The sequence below is a fragment of the Mesocricetus auratus genome, unplaced genomic scaffold (genome assembly GCF_017639785.1).
Source record: "Mesocricetus auratus isolate SY011 unplaced genomic scaffold, BCM_Maur_2.0 Super-Scaffold_4256, whole genome shotgun sequence".
NCBI classification, from domain to species: domain Eukaryota; kingdom Metazoa; phylum Chordata; class Mammalia; order Rodentia; family Cricetidae; genus Mesocricetus; species Mesocricetus auratus.
The window spans coordinates 37083810-37100623 of record NW_024429182.1 but is presented as its reverse complement, the minus strand read 5'-3'; the positions used below and the strand labels follow the sequence as shown (position 1 = coordinate 37100623).

Genomic DNA, 16814 nt, shown 5'->3' with positions numbered 1-16814 from the left:
TGGCAAAACATCTTCACTAACCCCCACATCTGACAGAGGAATGATCTCCAAAATATATAAAGAATTCAAGACACTAGACATCAAAAAACCAAGTAATCCAATTTAAAAATGGAATAAACAGATATCAACAGATAATTCTCAACAGAAGAATTTCAAATAGCTGAGAGACACTAAAAGAATTGTTCAATATCCTTAGTCATCAGGAAATGCAAATCAAAACTATTTTGAGATTCCATCTTACAACAGGCAGAATGGCTAAGATCAAAATCACTAATGACAGCATATGCTGGAGAGGGTGTGGAGCAAGGGAACACTCCTCCACTGCAAACTTGTACAGTCACTTTGGAAATCAATATGGAGGTTTCTCAGAAAACTAGAATCAATCTCCCTCAAGACCCAGCTATACCAATCTTGGGCATATACCCAAAGGATTCCCAGTCATACCACGAGGGCATTTGCTCAACTTTGTTCATAGCAGCATTATTTGTAAGAGTCAAAATCTGGAAAACAACATAGATGCCCCTCAACTGAAGAATGGATAAAGAAAATGTGGTACATTTACACAATGAGTATTACTCAGCTATTAAAAGCAATGACATCAGGAATGTAAAATTGTGATGTAAAATAAATGCATAAACTTAATAAATAATAATAATGATAATAATATGAAGAGCCTGTAACAAACGAGGAGCTAGTATTTAATAAGTACAGTTTGTGTTTGAGAAGGTGGAAATATTATGGAGGTGGGTGGGGATGGTGACTGCACAGAGATGTGCATGTGCTTAACGGTACCAGGCACTTACCATGTGCATCTTACCATTGAGGTGAGTTTCAGAGAGACATTTACTATAAGTCACAGGTGAGAGCTTAAGAGGGGGGAAGGACCCAGGAAACAGGCACCATCAGGCTGCTACTCTTGGGGCCTTTAAAAGGACTTTTGGAAGAAATGAGGGTGAGGTATTGGGGAGGGGCATTCCAGTCGGCCCCACCAGATGTCAGGCATTTTAGGAGGTTTTATCAATCAATACTTTAGGTCAGAATATGGAGTAATGAGTTTCATTTTGGTGTTTTCAAACATCTTACCACATCTTTAAAGGCTTTTCACAGAAACCTTCTCTGGGAAGTTGGGATCTGATAGTATCAGACACTGCCATGGAAACTTTGCTGTGGGAACACTGTGGCACCCTGGAGAGTTCATAGACAACGTAGACCACTGGAACAGTTAGGTTACCTACCTGGGTTTCAGGTATCTAAATTCTTAAAGACAAGAACTTGAAGTAAACTGGCCCTTGATCAGATACACCCACACATGCACACACACAGGCACACACACACACACACACACACACACACACACACACACACACACACACACACACACACACGCTCATGCTCCTGCCAGATCAGAAGTTTGAGGCCATCTGGCCACTAAGACCTTGCCTCAACAAACCAAACAAAAGAAACAAAGAAACCAAACCAAAGCAACATTTCAAATTCATGGTTTTCATTTAAGAGCACATTTCCATAAATAAATTATTCTTTGATATGTGTTCTTAGAAATAAAGAAGACTCCTACTTTTACTTATTAGTATGTTGAAAGAGAACTTAATTTCCAGAACAAACATCAAAGGGCATCTCGAAAGAGAGTGATGGTGTTTTCTTTGGAACTGTTAGAACAGTAAGTGGAGCTGCTTTTTCTGGGAGGAGGAGGGTTGGGGTGGAGAGACCCATGGCAGCCCACCTGTTAGGAGACTCAGTGGGCCGGGAGCTGAGACAATGGAAGCAGGGGATGGGGAGGTTTCTCATAAGTTGAGTACTTACTTATCTGTTGGTTTATTTATTCATGCTCATTTGGCCACAAAATCTCTATTTAAAAAAACACCCTTCTAGAAAAAATCCTTGCAAAGAATTCTGACAGCCTGGCATCATATAAATGGCAATAAAACCCTGGGAAGTTTGTTATGACTGTCACTGTCTTGTAAATAAGAAACACAGTGGTATCTGTGTTAGGAAACTTTCTGGTTCTGTAGGACAGAGCTACTCACACAGATGGTTCAGGAACCAGAGATAAATACTGCAAAGTCCATGCCACCTAGATGCCAGTGACATTCCATCTGTCACAGAATGCTTTCTTTTAGCAGTAGTAAGATGGTGGGGCTGGAGTATTTTGGAGGGTGTCTTTGTTGTTGTTTTAGTACAATCATTTATTGATAAGCATTCCCCAAGCTTTCATCATACAGATTCTCTTCTATACTTTTTGTCTATCATATGCTACTTGCATTTAGTATTTTCCTTTTAATAGTTTACTTGTAATATTTTTCTTTTAATAGTTTTATTACTCATATATTTATTCAAACAAGAAACTTCATGTCAACATGGAAACAGAAAATGAGTTATACATCTTAAAAACAGTTCTGGCATGCTGGTTATGGGTTTTTCATTTCATGGGTATTACTGGCAAACCTAAAAATAACCATATTCTTATAACTTGATGTACTGGAGGTAGATAGAATGTGATTAGGGAGAATTTTGGTTTAATAACTCTACCAAGGCTTTTTTTTTACCAAGGAAATTTTTTAGTGGTTTCAGGCAATGGCTTTGCACTTTATAGAGGCACACATGGCATTAAGCATCGAGTCTAGGAAAGTATTATGGAATCAGACATCAGATTCAATAAAAGATTCATGAATTGTAGAAATAACAACACCACATGTTTCAGTAGCTTTTATGTATTATCAGTTAATTACCACAGCAACCCTATTAGGCTAGCAGGGCATTAACCGTTATTGCTGGTTTATATATGAGGAAATTCAGAGGCCATGTAATCATGCCCTAGGCTCTGCAGGGACAATTCACTGCTGGATGCTTTGTCTTTCTACTAGACTATACCATGCTAACCTCAGAATATGTGTTTTCCTTTAAGAAGGCAGAAGCTGTATCTCCTTTGGGATTGCTATAAATGATGATGTATTGATCCTGACAGGCACAAAATTACCTGGCATGTTTATGGAGTTTTCTTTTCTTCTTCTTTTTTGAGCCTTTTTATTTAATGAATTTATATTGACTTACCATTTAATACAGGTATCTATAAACCAGCTTTGATGCCCCTCTCCTTTCTTCTTTTTTTCTATATGTGCTCTTCCAACTATAAATTGACAGCTTTAAGAATGGGAAGTGAGATGGTAGAACGCAGTCAACAGATAGAGGCATGTCCTTCTCTATTCCTCCTTGGCCATGTTGTATTCGGGTTGAGCCTAGTCTTTCCCCTCCACCAACAAATAACACTACAATGGTTCATGCCATAATGGTTTTGAGTCAAGTCTGCCTTACTGTGCTTTAACAAGTACATTTGAGGTATTTTTCTTAAGATAATGTCCCTGGTATTTATTACTCAGGATGGGGAGATACAAAAGGAAAGACACAAACAGTGGCATCCTCTGTTGAGCAGTTTACAGCCAGTGCCTGTGTACATTTTATTATTCTCCTATTGCCCTTTGCCAAAGAATAGTACACTATGCAGTATCATCTCAGATATAACAAGACCTTTGGCCAGAGGCAGAAAACACCAACAAATGCTTATAGTCTGAAGAGACCAGAGATACAAAGATCTCATTCTAAATACTGTGATCAGGGGGGACTTATGGGTAAGATGGTAGATAAGTAACTCGTCCCAGAGGATGTAATGTCCTGTCTTCTGGCATTTGTAGATATTGCACACACATGGTGCTCAGACATACATGTAGGTAAAACATCCATTCATGTAAAAATAAACAAATTCATTTTTTGAAAAGCGGTCTACAATTCAATGTAACCCACAAAAATTCTAATGACATTATTCACAGAAATAGAAAAACAATCTCAAAATTCACATATAAGCACAAAAGAATCCTGCAGTCTAAAACATTCCTGAGCAAAGTGAGCACCTCCACATGCTCTTGGTGGCACACACATACATACATATGTGTGTACACATATACAGTAATGACTACTACTAGTAAACATTTTAAACTGTGTACACTTTTCTTATGCCCATGATTTGACCCCCCACAAGAAATTAGGGGAAGAAAATACAAAGTGTAAAACACACATACACAAACACATAAGTAAGTAAAAATAAAACTAGAATTACTATATAACCTAGCCTAGCAACACCATTTATGGGGCATATACTCCATGGTCTCCACATTGTACTACTAAGATATTTGCCCAACCATGTTTATTGTCACTCTATTCACAATAGCTAGGAAATGGAATCAGCCTGACTGTTCATCAGTTTTATAGATAAATGTGTTGTATCTACACAATGGAATTTTATTCAATTGTGAAGAAATATGTGTGGAACTGGTAAGGTAGCTCAGGCTCAGAAAAACATGCTGCATGTTCTCTCTCATACATATATCCTAGCTTCAATATTTTATGTTTGTGTGCTTCATTTGGGGTTTCTTTAGAGGTCAAAAGGCTAGAAGGGGCATATGAGAGAGAAGAACAGAAAGGCCCTTAATGGGAGTAGGGAATTGTAGCACATATGTGATAGCTTTCACAGTGCTGAAACGTACTTTATGCAGGCTGCTGGGGGAGAAAATTCATCAGCAGACTTACCAATCCTACATGCTGCAACACTGACCAGCAGGCAAGATATACCTACTTGTGTAATGGTGGCATGGCTGTTACGAGGGCAAACAATTGCTTTCTGATTAAATTTGAGATATGCTCCATATGAGGGATTTCATGCCTGGTATTTTAAACTTGGTAAAAAACCCACAGTTGGGTATGCCATAAGTCCTAGGGGAGAACATACTACTATTGTCTTGTAAATGTACATGATGTCAAACTGCTTTCTATGTATTTGTATAAATTAGTGCTGCTCTCAAACTCAGTCAAAAGGCTTCTTTTTGTGTAGGACAATGGTTAATACAGAGACTCATAATGGATTCACATGCTGAGAATCAGTAACTGCTGAATGCTCAGCTCCAAATGGGTCATCTGAATCAACCTCCTAAGATTCAGGACACATTGGGGATAAGGCAGAATGAATGTAAGAACTCAAGGATGTGGAGGAGTGCTGTGAAATGCTGTCTTTCAGGCATCACATGGCCACTGCACTCATGAACTTATATCATCCATGGTTATCTGCACAAGACCTGCATAATATCAAGCCAATCAATATTCTGGAGAGGTCCATTATATTCCATTCCTAATTGAGAAGCTATTGACAATTGATGGTTGTTGGGAGAGGGAGTCATTTTTCTTTGGAAGTGTGGCCACTAATAAGCCCATGCTGTGCTAGATGATCCTACACCCATGCAAATGCAGACTCAATGGGTTATTTCTAAAAAAAAAGGAAGAAATAAAGAAAAGAAAAATGAAGAGTACATAAAGGTGGGAAGGGAATGCCTTAGGGGAGAGTCTGGGGACAGTAGGAAAAGTTATTTGGGTTGGTTATGATCAAGATACATTATATACATGTTTGAAGTTGTCAAATAATAAATAAAATATTTTTAAAAATGATTGGTTGGTTTGTAGTCTAGAACAGAGCAATACTCCTAACCTCTGAGCAAAACAATCTGTTGTGGGAGCTGGAGAGATGGCTCAGAGGTTAAGAGCACTAGCTGCTCTTCCAGAGGTCCTGAGTTCATTTCCCAGCACCCGTGTGACAACTCACAGCTGTCTGTAACTCCAGTTCCAGTAGGTGCAGCACCCTCACACAGACATATATGCAGGCAAAACACCAATGAAGATAAAATAAAAATAAATTATTAAAAAATCTGTTGTAAGTAAACGATGTTCCAGAAGATGTATGATATCAGAGCAGCCTCTTCTGGCTGTAGTATGTGAGTGGAACTGTTCTAGTATGCCTAGAGGAAACTTAGGACAGACAAACAGAAAAAAAAGCAAACATTCAGGGTCTTGAAGGGCTAATGGTTTAAAAACCTCAGGTGAGCTGAGAAATTAACAGGAAAGTTGCAGGCTCATGACATCTTCAGGGAGTTAGGAACTGGCAAGCTCCAGATAAGGTCAGCATTCCAACCTCTGTTTGCATTTGCATCTATGAGACTGCAAGGGAACATATCCAGGCCCCCTGCATCTCTGTGTACTGTCTTCACTCCTGCTTCTCTTCATTGTTCTGCTTAAAGAACAACCCACTTCTGTCAACATAGCTCTCCTTTTTCTTTTATTTTCATATTGGCTTGGCCAATCCTGATCTAACAGGGATGACACCTGTTTCAGAGCTACTGTTCCAAGCTCCAAGGCATTGAGGAACCAACAGATTGCAGAGAAAATGGAAGGTCCACAGAATGAACCCGAGGTTCTCTGAGTTGCTGCCCTTTAGACATTGTGGCAGAGACACCAACAAGTTACTGTTGTGAGCAGAAAGTAATTAGCGTTCAAAGTTGCTCAAGCAGTAGAGTTGGTAGGGACACACATGAGGAAAGAGCGACAGAAAGAGGTTATATTGCTTGGCCATCTTCTCTTGAGGCATTTATCAAATTCTTAACTTGAAAAGATCAAGAGACAGAAAGTTAAATTCAAAACAAAGTAAGGTCTTCTGCCATCTCACCAGCTAGAGACAAAGTTTAAGTTTAGTACATACTAAATAAACTCCAGACTCCATTCTTGAAAAATATGCCTGGACTGTAGGCAGAACCAGATGGGAGCCCAAGAAAGCAGAGGCACAGCCACCTCACGTGGCCTCAGCTCTTATCCTCTGAGAGGAAAACACCGTCACAGACGTGTTCTGTGAGCTTTCATTTACAACAACTAGATTTCAGTAAAGTTTATTATAGATTTTAAGGTGTATGTGTGTTTACACAGACAAATTCCACCTGGGGAAACAGGTAACTCATAACGTGGAATTATCATATAAGAGATTGTAGTTTAATAAAGGGTTAGGATATAGATTAATAATGCCACTCTTGCTCTGTATGTACAGGGCCCTGGGTTCAATCCTCAGCACTATAAAACACACATACATACACACACACGTTCATATGTATATGTAAATATGTGGATACAGTCAAGAAAGTGGAAAGATAGAGAATTTCACCAATTTACTTGAATCAATTAAAAAGAAAGCAGGTAGTCAGAAGGGTTCCTGAGAAGCAGAATAAGGACCTCTGAGGATCTAAAGATCGCCATAAAAGCAAGAAGAACACTGGCAAAAACAAAATGGCCAAAACTAACTTTACCAGTATTCAGGCAATTAACCAATAGCCCTAACAGCTCAAGAATACTTGTTCAAGAGAAATGCTTGACTCTTGCTAAGAACAGTAATTTTTTTTTTACTCAGCCTTACCACATCTGCACCTCTCCAGTGACAGAGCTATAAACGGAGAGCTTTATGAATAAGGCACTTGCAAGGACAAGATGGGCAGAGACTGAGTCAGAACAGGTGGGCCACTTCTCAAACACTCCATTCCTGGGAAATTAACATTATTTGACACATTTGGCAGCTAAATTGAAGAGCTTCATTCACAGGGCTTGTCTTTATTTAACCTGAGATGATATATTGATTCTGACAGACACACAGCAGCTTGATATATTAATAGTGTGGCTTTTCTGAGCTTTTCTTTTCATTTATTGGACATGTATTGACTGTTTATCTAATGCAGCCATCTATAAAATAGGTTTGCATCCCCCATTCCCCACCCATCTTTCTTTTTTCCTCCTTTGTTTGAGTTCTGTCAACTGTAAACTGACAGGCTTTAAGCAGGAAAAGCGAAGGGATAGGACTGATTCAAAAGCACTTTTGTAGATGATTTATCTTGGGCCCAAGGCAGGTACCAATGGCTTTTGGTCTTCAATGTAGAGGTGTTGTCAGTCACTCTTAGCTTAAGCCTCTGAAGAATTTCTCTGCATCCATGTGAATGAGGTAGGAGTGGGGAGTCAGCGCTAAATGGGCACATATCTAGGCTAGTGAGGGTGGGAGTGTATGAAAACATACTTTTTCCCTTTTACTCTCTAGTTGATGGCCACGAGACATAGTTCAACATGGTTTATTAGATGCTCCCACTATCTCAAGCAATCAATTGGACATAGCAGTGGCCAAGTCAAGGATGCGTCATTGTTGTATGGATGGATAATTTCCTTGTTATATTGCCTTGTTCCCATTCCTGCTATGGCGACTCATAGCTTTAAGTGTACTACCTTCACATAAGATCACATCTGAGGCTCCACATTCGTGGAACTCCTAGTTGACAGTATCCTATGGCCAGTATTGTAACAGAGTTCCTGAAAGCTGTCCCACTGCTTAGAGGGTTGCATGTCTCATGCCTGCTATTTCTTCATTCTAACAGGCATTTACATTCCTTACTATTCCTGACCTACTTTGGCTCATCTTTCAAGAGACTGCAAAGGAGAGCTGCTGCCTTGTATAGTCCCATCATTTCTAGAACTTGACCTTTATTGCTTTACTTGTAGCTTTGAGTCATTTGGATGAGTTTTTTTTGGTATGTAATGAGTATTGAGTGCTCAGAGATGTGGAATGAATCAAGTGTGGACCCTGGGTTGTGTGATACTAATTGTAACTCCCATTTCAAGACATTTGATTCTTACATACATGAAGCTTCTGATGCTGGTAGCTTGAACAGTTAGTTGTTTGGAGGCTGGTGAGATGGCTGAGAGGGTAAAGGTGTTTTCCCTGAGTTTGGTCTCTGGAATCTAAATGGTAAATGGAGAACAAGCTCCAGAAATTACCTCCACACTCACACTGTGGCATGTGCATGCATGTGCTCTCTCTCTCTCTCTCTCTCTCTCTCTCTCTCTCTCTCTCTCTCTCTCTCTCCAATTAAATAAATGCATAGAAAACAAAAGTCAGTTGTTTTAGAAGAGTCTTTGTGGGTTTCACCAGCCTGGTCTTGACCCCTTTGCTCATCATTCCCCTCTCTCTGATGCTGGGTTCCAGGAGTTCAGTTCAATGTTTAACTGTGGGTGTCTTAGCTGAACTGAACAAGGGGGAGCTCTGAGACCCCTGCCTGATGGCTGGGAGATCAGCTTGGGACTGATCCAGACCTCCTGAATGTGGGTGTCATCAAGGGGGCCTGGACAATCTGTGGGTCCTTGGGCAGTGGATTGGTGTTTGTCCCAGACATACAGATGGACTTTGGATGCCCCTTTCACAGGGAGGGATGCTCTCTCAGCCTGATCTCTTGGGGAAGAACCTGGGCCCTGCCCTGGACAAAATGGCAGACTCTGGGGATCCCCCACGGATGGTCTCACCCTCCCTGAGGAATGGAGTGGGGATTGGGTGGGGGCCTAGGGGAGCTGGTGGGGGAGGAGGGGAGGGAGAGGGAGCTGGGATTGACATGTGAATCAAGCTTGAAATTAAAAAAGAAAAAAAAAAGAGAAGATTGTTTATGCTTTTGTTTTTGAATAGGTCACACCTCGCTGCCTCTCTTTATAAAACAGATCTTTATTTATTATACATACAGTGTTCTGCCTGCATGTATGATTGTACACCAGAAGAGGGCACCATGTGGTTGTTGGGAATTGAACTCAGGTCCTCTGGAAGAGCTGCTAGTGCTCCTAGTGCTCTTAACCTCTGAGCCATCTCTCCAGCCCCACTTTCCTTGTTTTGAACTGAGAGTTCATTTATCAGCCTTATTTAGCTCATACTGTTAAAGACTTGGAGACAAGAAAGCTACTTTTCCATGTATAAGGAATATGGGGTGCACTCCTGGAGTTACACTCATAATATCAGAATACAGACACTAGAAATAGTTCAGGAAACCTGCAGATTATTTCTGATGGCCACATGTATTATGAGTCATGTTTGATATGTCCGTGTCATGTAGACTGGGAGACTCCAAAAGACAGTTAGGAAAGAATATGGTCACTGGAACCAAATAAATCTGAAACCCAGCTACTACTATGTAGCCCTGAAAGGGAACTTAACTTCCCCAAACTTTTATTTACCTGTCTGAAAAATGGGATGTTCCACCTCCTTTACAGATTATAGAAAGGGTATAAAGATTCTAGGTACAGAGCTATCCGCCCCCCACCTGCCCCTCCAGCGTAAATGTTCAACAAACGATCCCTAGGTTTACAGCGAAAGGGTCATTAAAGTAATTAACAGCCCTGACTAAATGCTATATAGATCTATAGGTACCTTGGGCATAGTATAGTAGAATTTGTTTTCTTACTTGCATTATTATGTGCAGGAATGAAAAGATAGATTCCAAAATATTTTATGAATTAAAAATCTGAAAGTCATCTTGAGAATCTTTTGGAATTTAATATTGAATCAGGTAAAATTATTGATTTTTTAAATCAGCATTCTCTACACTGTGCACCAGAGACTTTCATTTAATATATCTAGTATTTATTCAGAATAAATATGGAATTCACTAAGAAACATTTGCATTCATTCTTTTGCTGTGAAGTTTCACCCTAGTCAGCTGAAACATTTTTTTAAGTTTTCAAAGAGACAAAGAAAACACAACCACACTATCTTCAAACAAAGCCATCCCAAGTTAATTAACATATATTCCCATAGCTCGGTAATGATTGTCAGTAAAGTACTAGAATTATGTATTATTTAATATATATTGCACGTGTTTTTAATAGATTTTCATAGTTTTGAATGTGTGAGGAGGAGGTAGAACATGTTCTATGAGTCAGACAAACGTAGACTGTAGCATAAAGCCATGAGGAGCAGGAGCAGGCCTGGGCTGTCACTTTAAAGAATTTTCCTTCTCCTTTGATATTCAGCCCATGACACTGATTCCTGGGAAGGAGCCTGCTATGGGTTAAGTTGCATCTCTCCAAAACATACACGATGAGGACCTAACCCCAGTATATCAGAGTGTGGTTACATTTAAAGACTGAGCTTTTAAAGAAGTAATTGAATTAAAAGAGGATTGCTAGGGTAGATCCTGATTCAATACAAATGTCATAACCAAAGGGACATCATGGATGTGTTGGCACAGAGGGAAGACCATATGTAGACACAGCAAGAAGATGGCCAACGGAAAGCCAGAGAGGCCAGAGGAAAGCAACCATGAGAACATCTTGATCTTGGAGCACTTCTTGAAATCGTGTAAATGAGTAGGAAGTTGTAGATATTCTTTTTTTTTAGATGTCAAAGCTGAAACTGGAAATTAAGTAGCTTTCTTAAGGCCATACCCAATGAATACAGTATGTTGGGTTATCCCAACTCCAAAACCTATGGGTCTCTTCTACCCCTGGCCTTGATACTTCCCTGTGCTCTTTTCAGGAATGGCTCCTTCACTACCTAATACTTTGATTCTGCCCTGTCTTCCATGTCCAAGGCATTCCATGATCTTCATTATCCAGAATTCCTCCCCACAAAATCATCTTATGCTTATCTTCCAGAGTACCTTTTCATGCCTCTAACTAAAACCTTCTTTATGCCTGCATAAAAGGAACTCTCAACCTTCTCCCAGGATAAAAAGTTTCATAACAGATGAGCTAAATTGATCGACTTTTCTATACTGGAGTGGATATTAAAAATAGTATCTTCTCACAATCTTATTTTTTCTAAAGATGGTTTTGCTGTTTTTTTGTTTTGAGGCAGGACTTGCTAAATAGCTAATTGTGGTTTGGATCTCATTATATGACCCAGGATGGTCTTAAATTTGTACTATTCCTACCTCAGCTTCCAAGTGCTGCGATTATAGGTGTGTATCACTGTGCTAGTTATTGGAGGGCTGGCTAAATAATGATCATTCTTATATGTTTCAGTAAAGGCTTTCATTCATTCATTCACTCATTCATGCATTTGTTCACTTATACAATATTTTTGCCTATCTTGTATAAGTTGCAATATTAAGTACCATGGGAATTCAATGGTTATATAGTACTCTGCCCTTATGACATTGCTATTCAGAGCCAAAAATCTCAGTTTGGCTGTGCTTGGTGTCACAGGCCTTTAATTCTAGCACTTGTGAGGTTGGCAGAGGAAGGTGGATCTCTGTAAATCTAAGGCCAGCCTTGTCTTATAGCAAGTGTCAAGCCAACCAGGGCTCTATAGTAATACCTTTTTTTTTCAACAAAGGGGGGGCTCATTTTGGAGGTTTTCATCAGACTTATCCCTTTCTGCAAAATTCAGTGTTGAAAGTCCTTGAGGCTGTCTTTGCTTAGCCAATTTCTTACTGTGATAGGATATCATGGGTGATACTGGAACCAATCCAGAAAACTCATCACAGAGAAGTGGAAGGAGAAAAGAGTCCCCAGATTATCCCTTGCATCAGAATGTAGCTGAACTGATCATTTCCTGTTTCAAAGTTCAACAAAGTATTCCCTGTCTACTTACATCAATTTAGATTGTTTCTGTTTTATGTTGCCAGTTATTATTGTAACTTCCTGATGCATTTTCAGATGGAGCCTAATAGGTCTCATTATTCTTTTAGAATCATTATTCAATACCAAAAGTGGACATCTGGTCTACCTTTGGGCAGTGCTGAATCTCTCTAGCAACATCCTTCTCTGAGAAAATAATCTTCCTGAGTCTACCAAAGCAGTATAGAAAAAGAGCAGCAGTAGCACTGGGTGACACATTTTAGGTGGAGTGCATTAATTTCTGGGAAGATGGATAAAATCAATTGCTCTTCAAACAAAACAGAAACTTTCAGATAAGCCTGGGTGGCTGTATAGAGGTGTGTACCTTAATGTGGAGGCAGCAAGTGATTACAGAGGGTAAGGCAGAGTGGACACTGCCAGGAATGGTGTGCTGCAGAAGTTCCAGTTGGCCACCATTGGCATCTGTCATAACTAGGAAACAGTCAATAGCCAAGAGAGAATTTAAAACAGCAACAACTATTTTTAAAGTTCTTGTCTTTTAATTCTTCCTCTACCTGCCCTGACTAGAGGATGACAAACAGGGAAGGTAGGAAAGGGGACAAAACAAAGATTAACGACTATACAGTCATCTCCTTTATCCTTTTGAGACAAGGAGTCAAGGCCAAGCTGAAGAGATTAGAAGCATTTTGAATGAATGAGAAATGGAAGCTTTTTATTTGGACTATACTTTTTAACATGCCTGAATTATGACTGTTCTAATACCTCAGCAAAACTTGGAGTGGAGAGAGAAGTCTTTAAGATATAACTGAATTGAATGATGGAAAGAAAAATAAAGTTATTCGTGGTTAAATTCTACCAATGTTGCCTAATTCAGTAGAAAGGTTACATACATTGTATATTGATCCTTGGTACTTGGTCATAGATTTATCTTGAGGTTGGTCATAAGGTAAGCACAGTATAACTCACCACATCCTCCTGACTTTTCTTTAAGGACCCTGAAGCTTAGTGTCAAGGATGTCTGTGAGTTTAGTTCAGGGACAGCTTTCCTTCTTTCAATTTAAGGTTGTGCATTAACTGATAATGGGAGCATATTTTTACCACTGACCGTTTCACTTGCTGATATACAGTAGTAACCTTGAGTTTGTCCTATTATAGTTTATACATTCTGTGTTGAAAACATACTCCTAAGCCAGGCATGGTGGCATATATCTACATCCCTGAGCTCACAGGAAACTGAGGCAGGTAGATCCTGACTTCTAGATCATCCTGAGCAAAAGACCTAGTCTGTGGTTGTGGGGGAGGGGATAGATAATGTATTCCCTGATTATCTATCCCTCCACCTATCTGCTCCCGCTATGTTATCACAACACAGTGAATCACAATTCAGAGAAGAATTTTCTGTCCTTGTGTCAGCTATAGAAAACACAGAACTGAACTTTTCTGCATACTCCCAATCTGCCTGTACAGTTATATACTAAACCCCAGCTCCAATTTTGAATACCCCTCACTTTTGTTACTTTAAGTTTTTAAAACCTAGTTCTAAATTATCTTTGCAACAACATACATTAATCAGTATCATAAACCTAAAAGGCAATTTTCCAAAAATCTATTAAAAATCTCACGTGTATAGAATCACATGTAGTTCATTCTAGCCACAAGACATGAATCTGCACACTCAAAATGTGGTAAATGACCTCTAGTATGCTAAGTTATGTTCTTAGGAAACAGCACCATGTGGCATAACTCACCTACCCCAGTAGTGTGATCTCCCTTGGGCCCTGTGTAAGATGTGGGAGTTTCTCCTCTCCCCCTGTGCCAGCTGCTCCGGTTTCTTTTCTCCTGTGTAAACGCACATTCATCTTGATCGAAAGTGCACTCTCCAGGTGGAGGTGGAAGTCTCTCTGCAAGGAAACAGCAGGTGTTGCAATTGCTGAGACAGCTGATGAATATGCATATTCTCATGGCTCCTAGCAGCCCACTTTGCATGTCTGGCCATATGTCAAGCCTATGCAGAGGCAGACCCGCAGAGGTGGCCTACCAAGCCTTACTTCCAGCCAATCTGTGTTCCATCATGGGTGCTATCATGACACCGAATCGAAAATCTAGATCTGAAATATTGGGTTACTTTGAACAAGACGCCACCCACCTCAACTTGAGAATTTGTGTGAGTGGAATCACAAAGCTCTGAAAACTGGAGATGCACTACGTCTAGCACCTTCCTATAGCCATATTTTTTTAGTAAAATTCAACGATTGTCTGATTTTTATTTTCCCCTTGTGTCTTGTTTTATATACAGTGCTAATTAATGAGGACCCATTCCCTGTTCTATGCCTTGAGTGTGGATACTCTTATTGGTATTATCCTTCCAAGAACACAGAAACCAATGGGCTGAAAGCGAGGTATCTTCCCCTAAATTGATTTTATATCAGGAGGAGTAAACACAGATCCTGTGTAAGTTGTGTAAGTGTCTGCTGCTGAGCTAGGCCACCAGCTCTAATATGGTTTTTAACTATTCCCCACAAACAGACTGTTACTACACTTTGGCTATTTGTTAAAGAGATGAATATTGAGAATCATTGAGGTACGTACCATTTACTCATTGCCCACCATGTCTAGAATGCTACTAGCTACCATGACATTAGTTTCTCACTATCTTCAATGCTTAGTCTGAAGTAAGATAAAAATAAAGGTGAAATTATGAAGAAATGTCTGGGGAAGCTCATTCTGGAGTCTGGCTGGTCTCAAGCCAGCCAAGAGTGGAGGATTTGACACAAGTCTAGAACTATTTTAAATAATAATGCTAAAATAGCAGTGAGCCTTGTATGTGACTTAAATTTAACCTTACTCCATTTTTAGATGCAAATATGTTATGTTCTGAGAATCTCACAAATAAGATTTGAACTTGGTTTGCAGATAAAATATGTGTCAACCCCCTTGCAGCTAATACAGTAGGGAATTCATAAACCCTGTGGCCTATGGTTTTGTCTTCTTTACAGCCCTTATGTTTACCAGTATACACCAGAAACTACCTTATTATCTCTTTCACTATAAAAAGAAAAAGTTCTTAGAAACCCTTTGACCAATGTAACTCCAGAAGCCACCAAAATTATATATTATATATATGACTATGAAAACTCTAGAGAAGACATGTGAAACAAGCTTGTTTCTAACTTAAATTAAAAAAAGGAAGAAAAAAGAAAACTCTAGAGAAGCTCCGCAGTCATGTCTTGGGTGTTTACTGTCCTTTTCCTAAGCATTTTGTGTTGACACTAGAACATAAATTGGTGTTAAACCTTTTTTTAATAAGCTCCAACTTTACTTCTCATTAATTTAGGAATTCTTTCCTGAGGTCTTTGAAAGAACCATTGCACCCTCATCCCAAGGCTCAGGGATCATCATGGAAGTATAGGTGAAAAAAGTGTCATAGCCAGCATCTGCAGATGACTGCAATGAAACATATCCTGGAAACAGTAGGAAACCTGTACATATGGACTCACATTTGTGACAGCATGCATAACACTTGTGCAAGCCCAAGCAAGACTGAATCCCAGTATGCAGAGGGGTGGTGGGTACACAATTCTACCCCTCATAATTGATAGTTGCTGGAAAAGGAAGGATCAGATTTATCTAAGAGTGCAGCCCTTCACAAGTTGACCATGTTTCAGTGGAAGAACACACATCTAAGAATACTTTAGGCAGCACAAATTGATCTTGAAGAGTTTTAAAAACAAAAACAAAAAGTTAGGTGAATATGGGAAAGGGAGTCATTCTGGGAAGAGTTGGTAAGACCAATATGATCAAAACAATATTGTACAAAACTTTAAAGGAACTGAAAAATAAAATAACAAATAACCATTAGGCCGCTATAAGCAGCAGCACAAGCCTAGGTCCCCTGTAGCTGCTGTAGGGTCTATTGTTTTATTGTCACTTAATTGACTTAGAAAATATTGGCTATTTAAAAAATGTAATGGTATATGTCTCACAAGTATTTGTTAAATAGCAATGCCATCAATATTACTTGAAAATGTGCCTTCTCTAAAAGTACAATGACAATTATAATACTAGTTAAGATAGAGGGCAGTTGCTTTTAAAGTACTATTTGGAGGCAGTTCATAAGCTAGGGAATGTATGTGTCTTGTCCCCAAATTCAGGGAGGTATTGATAATTTTTCTTACAATGAGGAAAGGGAATCAAGATATACATACAAAGTCACACAGAACACTAGAGTCTTCATTTCCAACTTGTAGAATCTACTACAAAGTTCTCTGAGAATGTGTGTATTAGGGAAAGCAAGGGACAGAATAGTATGGATAAAATGTATGAGGTTCTTAGAGTATCTGGAAATGTCCATCATAGGGTGGAGAGACGAACAGCTGGAATGACTAATAGTCCTCTTACCTGGAGACTGGCAGTTTCCAAATTGTATGGTAATGTCATCCAAGGCTACAAGTCCACAGTCCCAAAAGCTTTTGCATAGGCTCATAAAAACCACCTGTAATCCATAAAAATAAAGTTATGAGTTATGTTAGCTATACCTGTTGAGGTTTGCTATGTTG

At 39.4% G+C, this 16814-nt stretch overlaps 1 protein-coding gene across 1 annotated transcript in view; it reads right to left on the bottom strand.

Annotated features, from left to right (window-relative positions):
- Mamdc2 (MAM domain containing 2) overlaps nucleotides 1-16814 on the bottom strand; it is a 148337-nt gene that overhangs the window by 13598 nt on the left and 117925 nt on the right. The window contains exons 10-11 of the mRNA XM_005063739.4: nucleotides 16657-16750; nucleotides 14007-14159 (exon numbers count right to left, since the gene is read on the bottom strand). Coding sequence (XP_005063796.1) covers nucleotides 14007-14159; nucleotides 16657-16750 — 247 coding nt within the window. The remainder of the gene's footprint in view (nucleotides 1-14006; nucleotides 14160-16656; nucleotides 16751-16814) is intronic.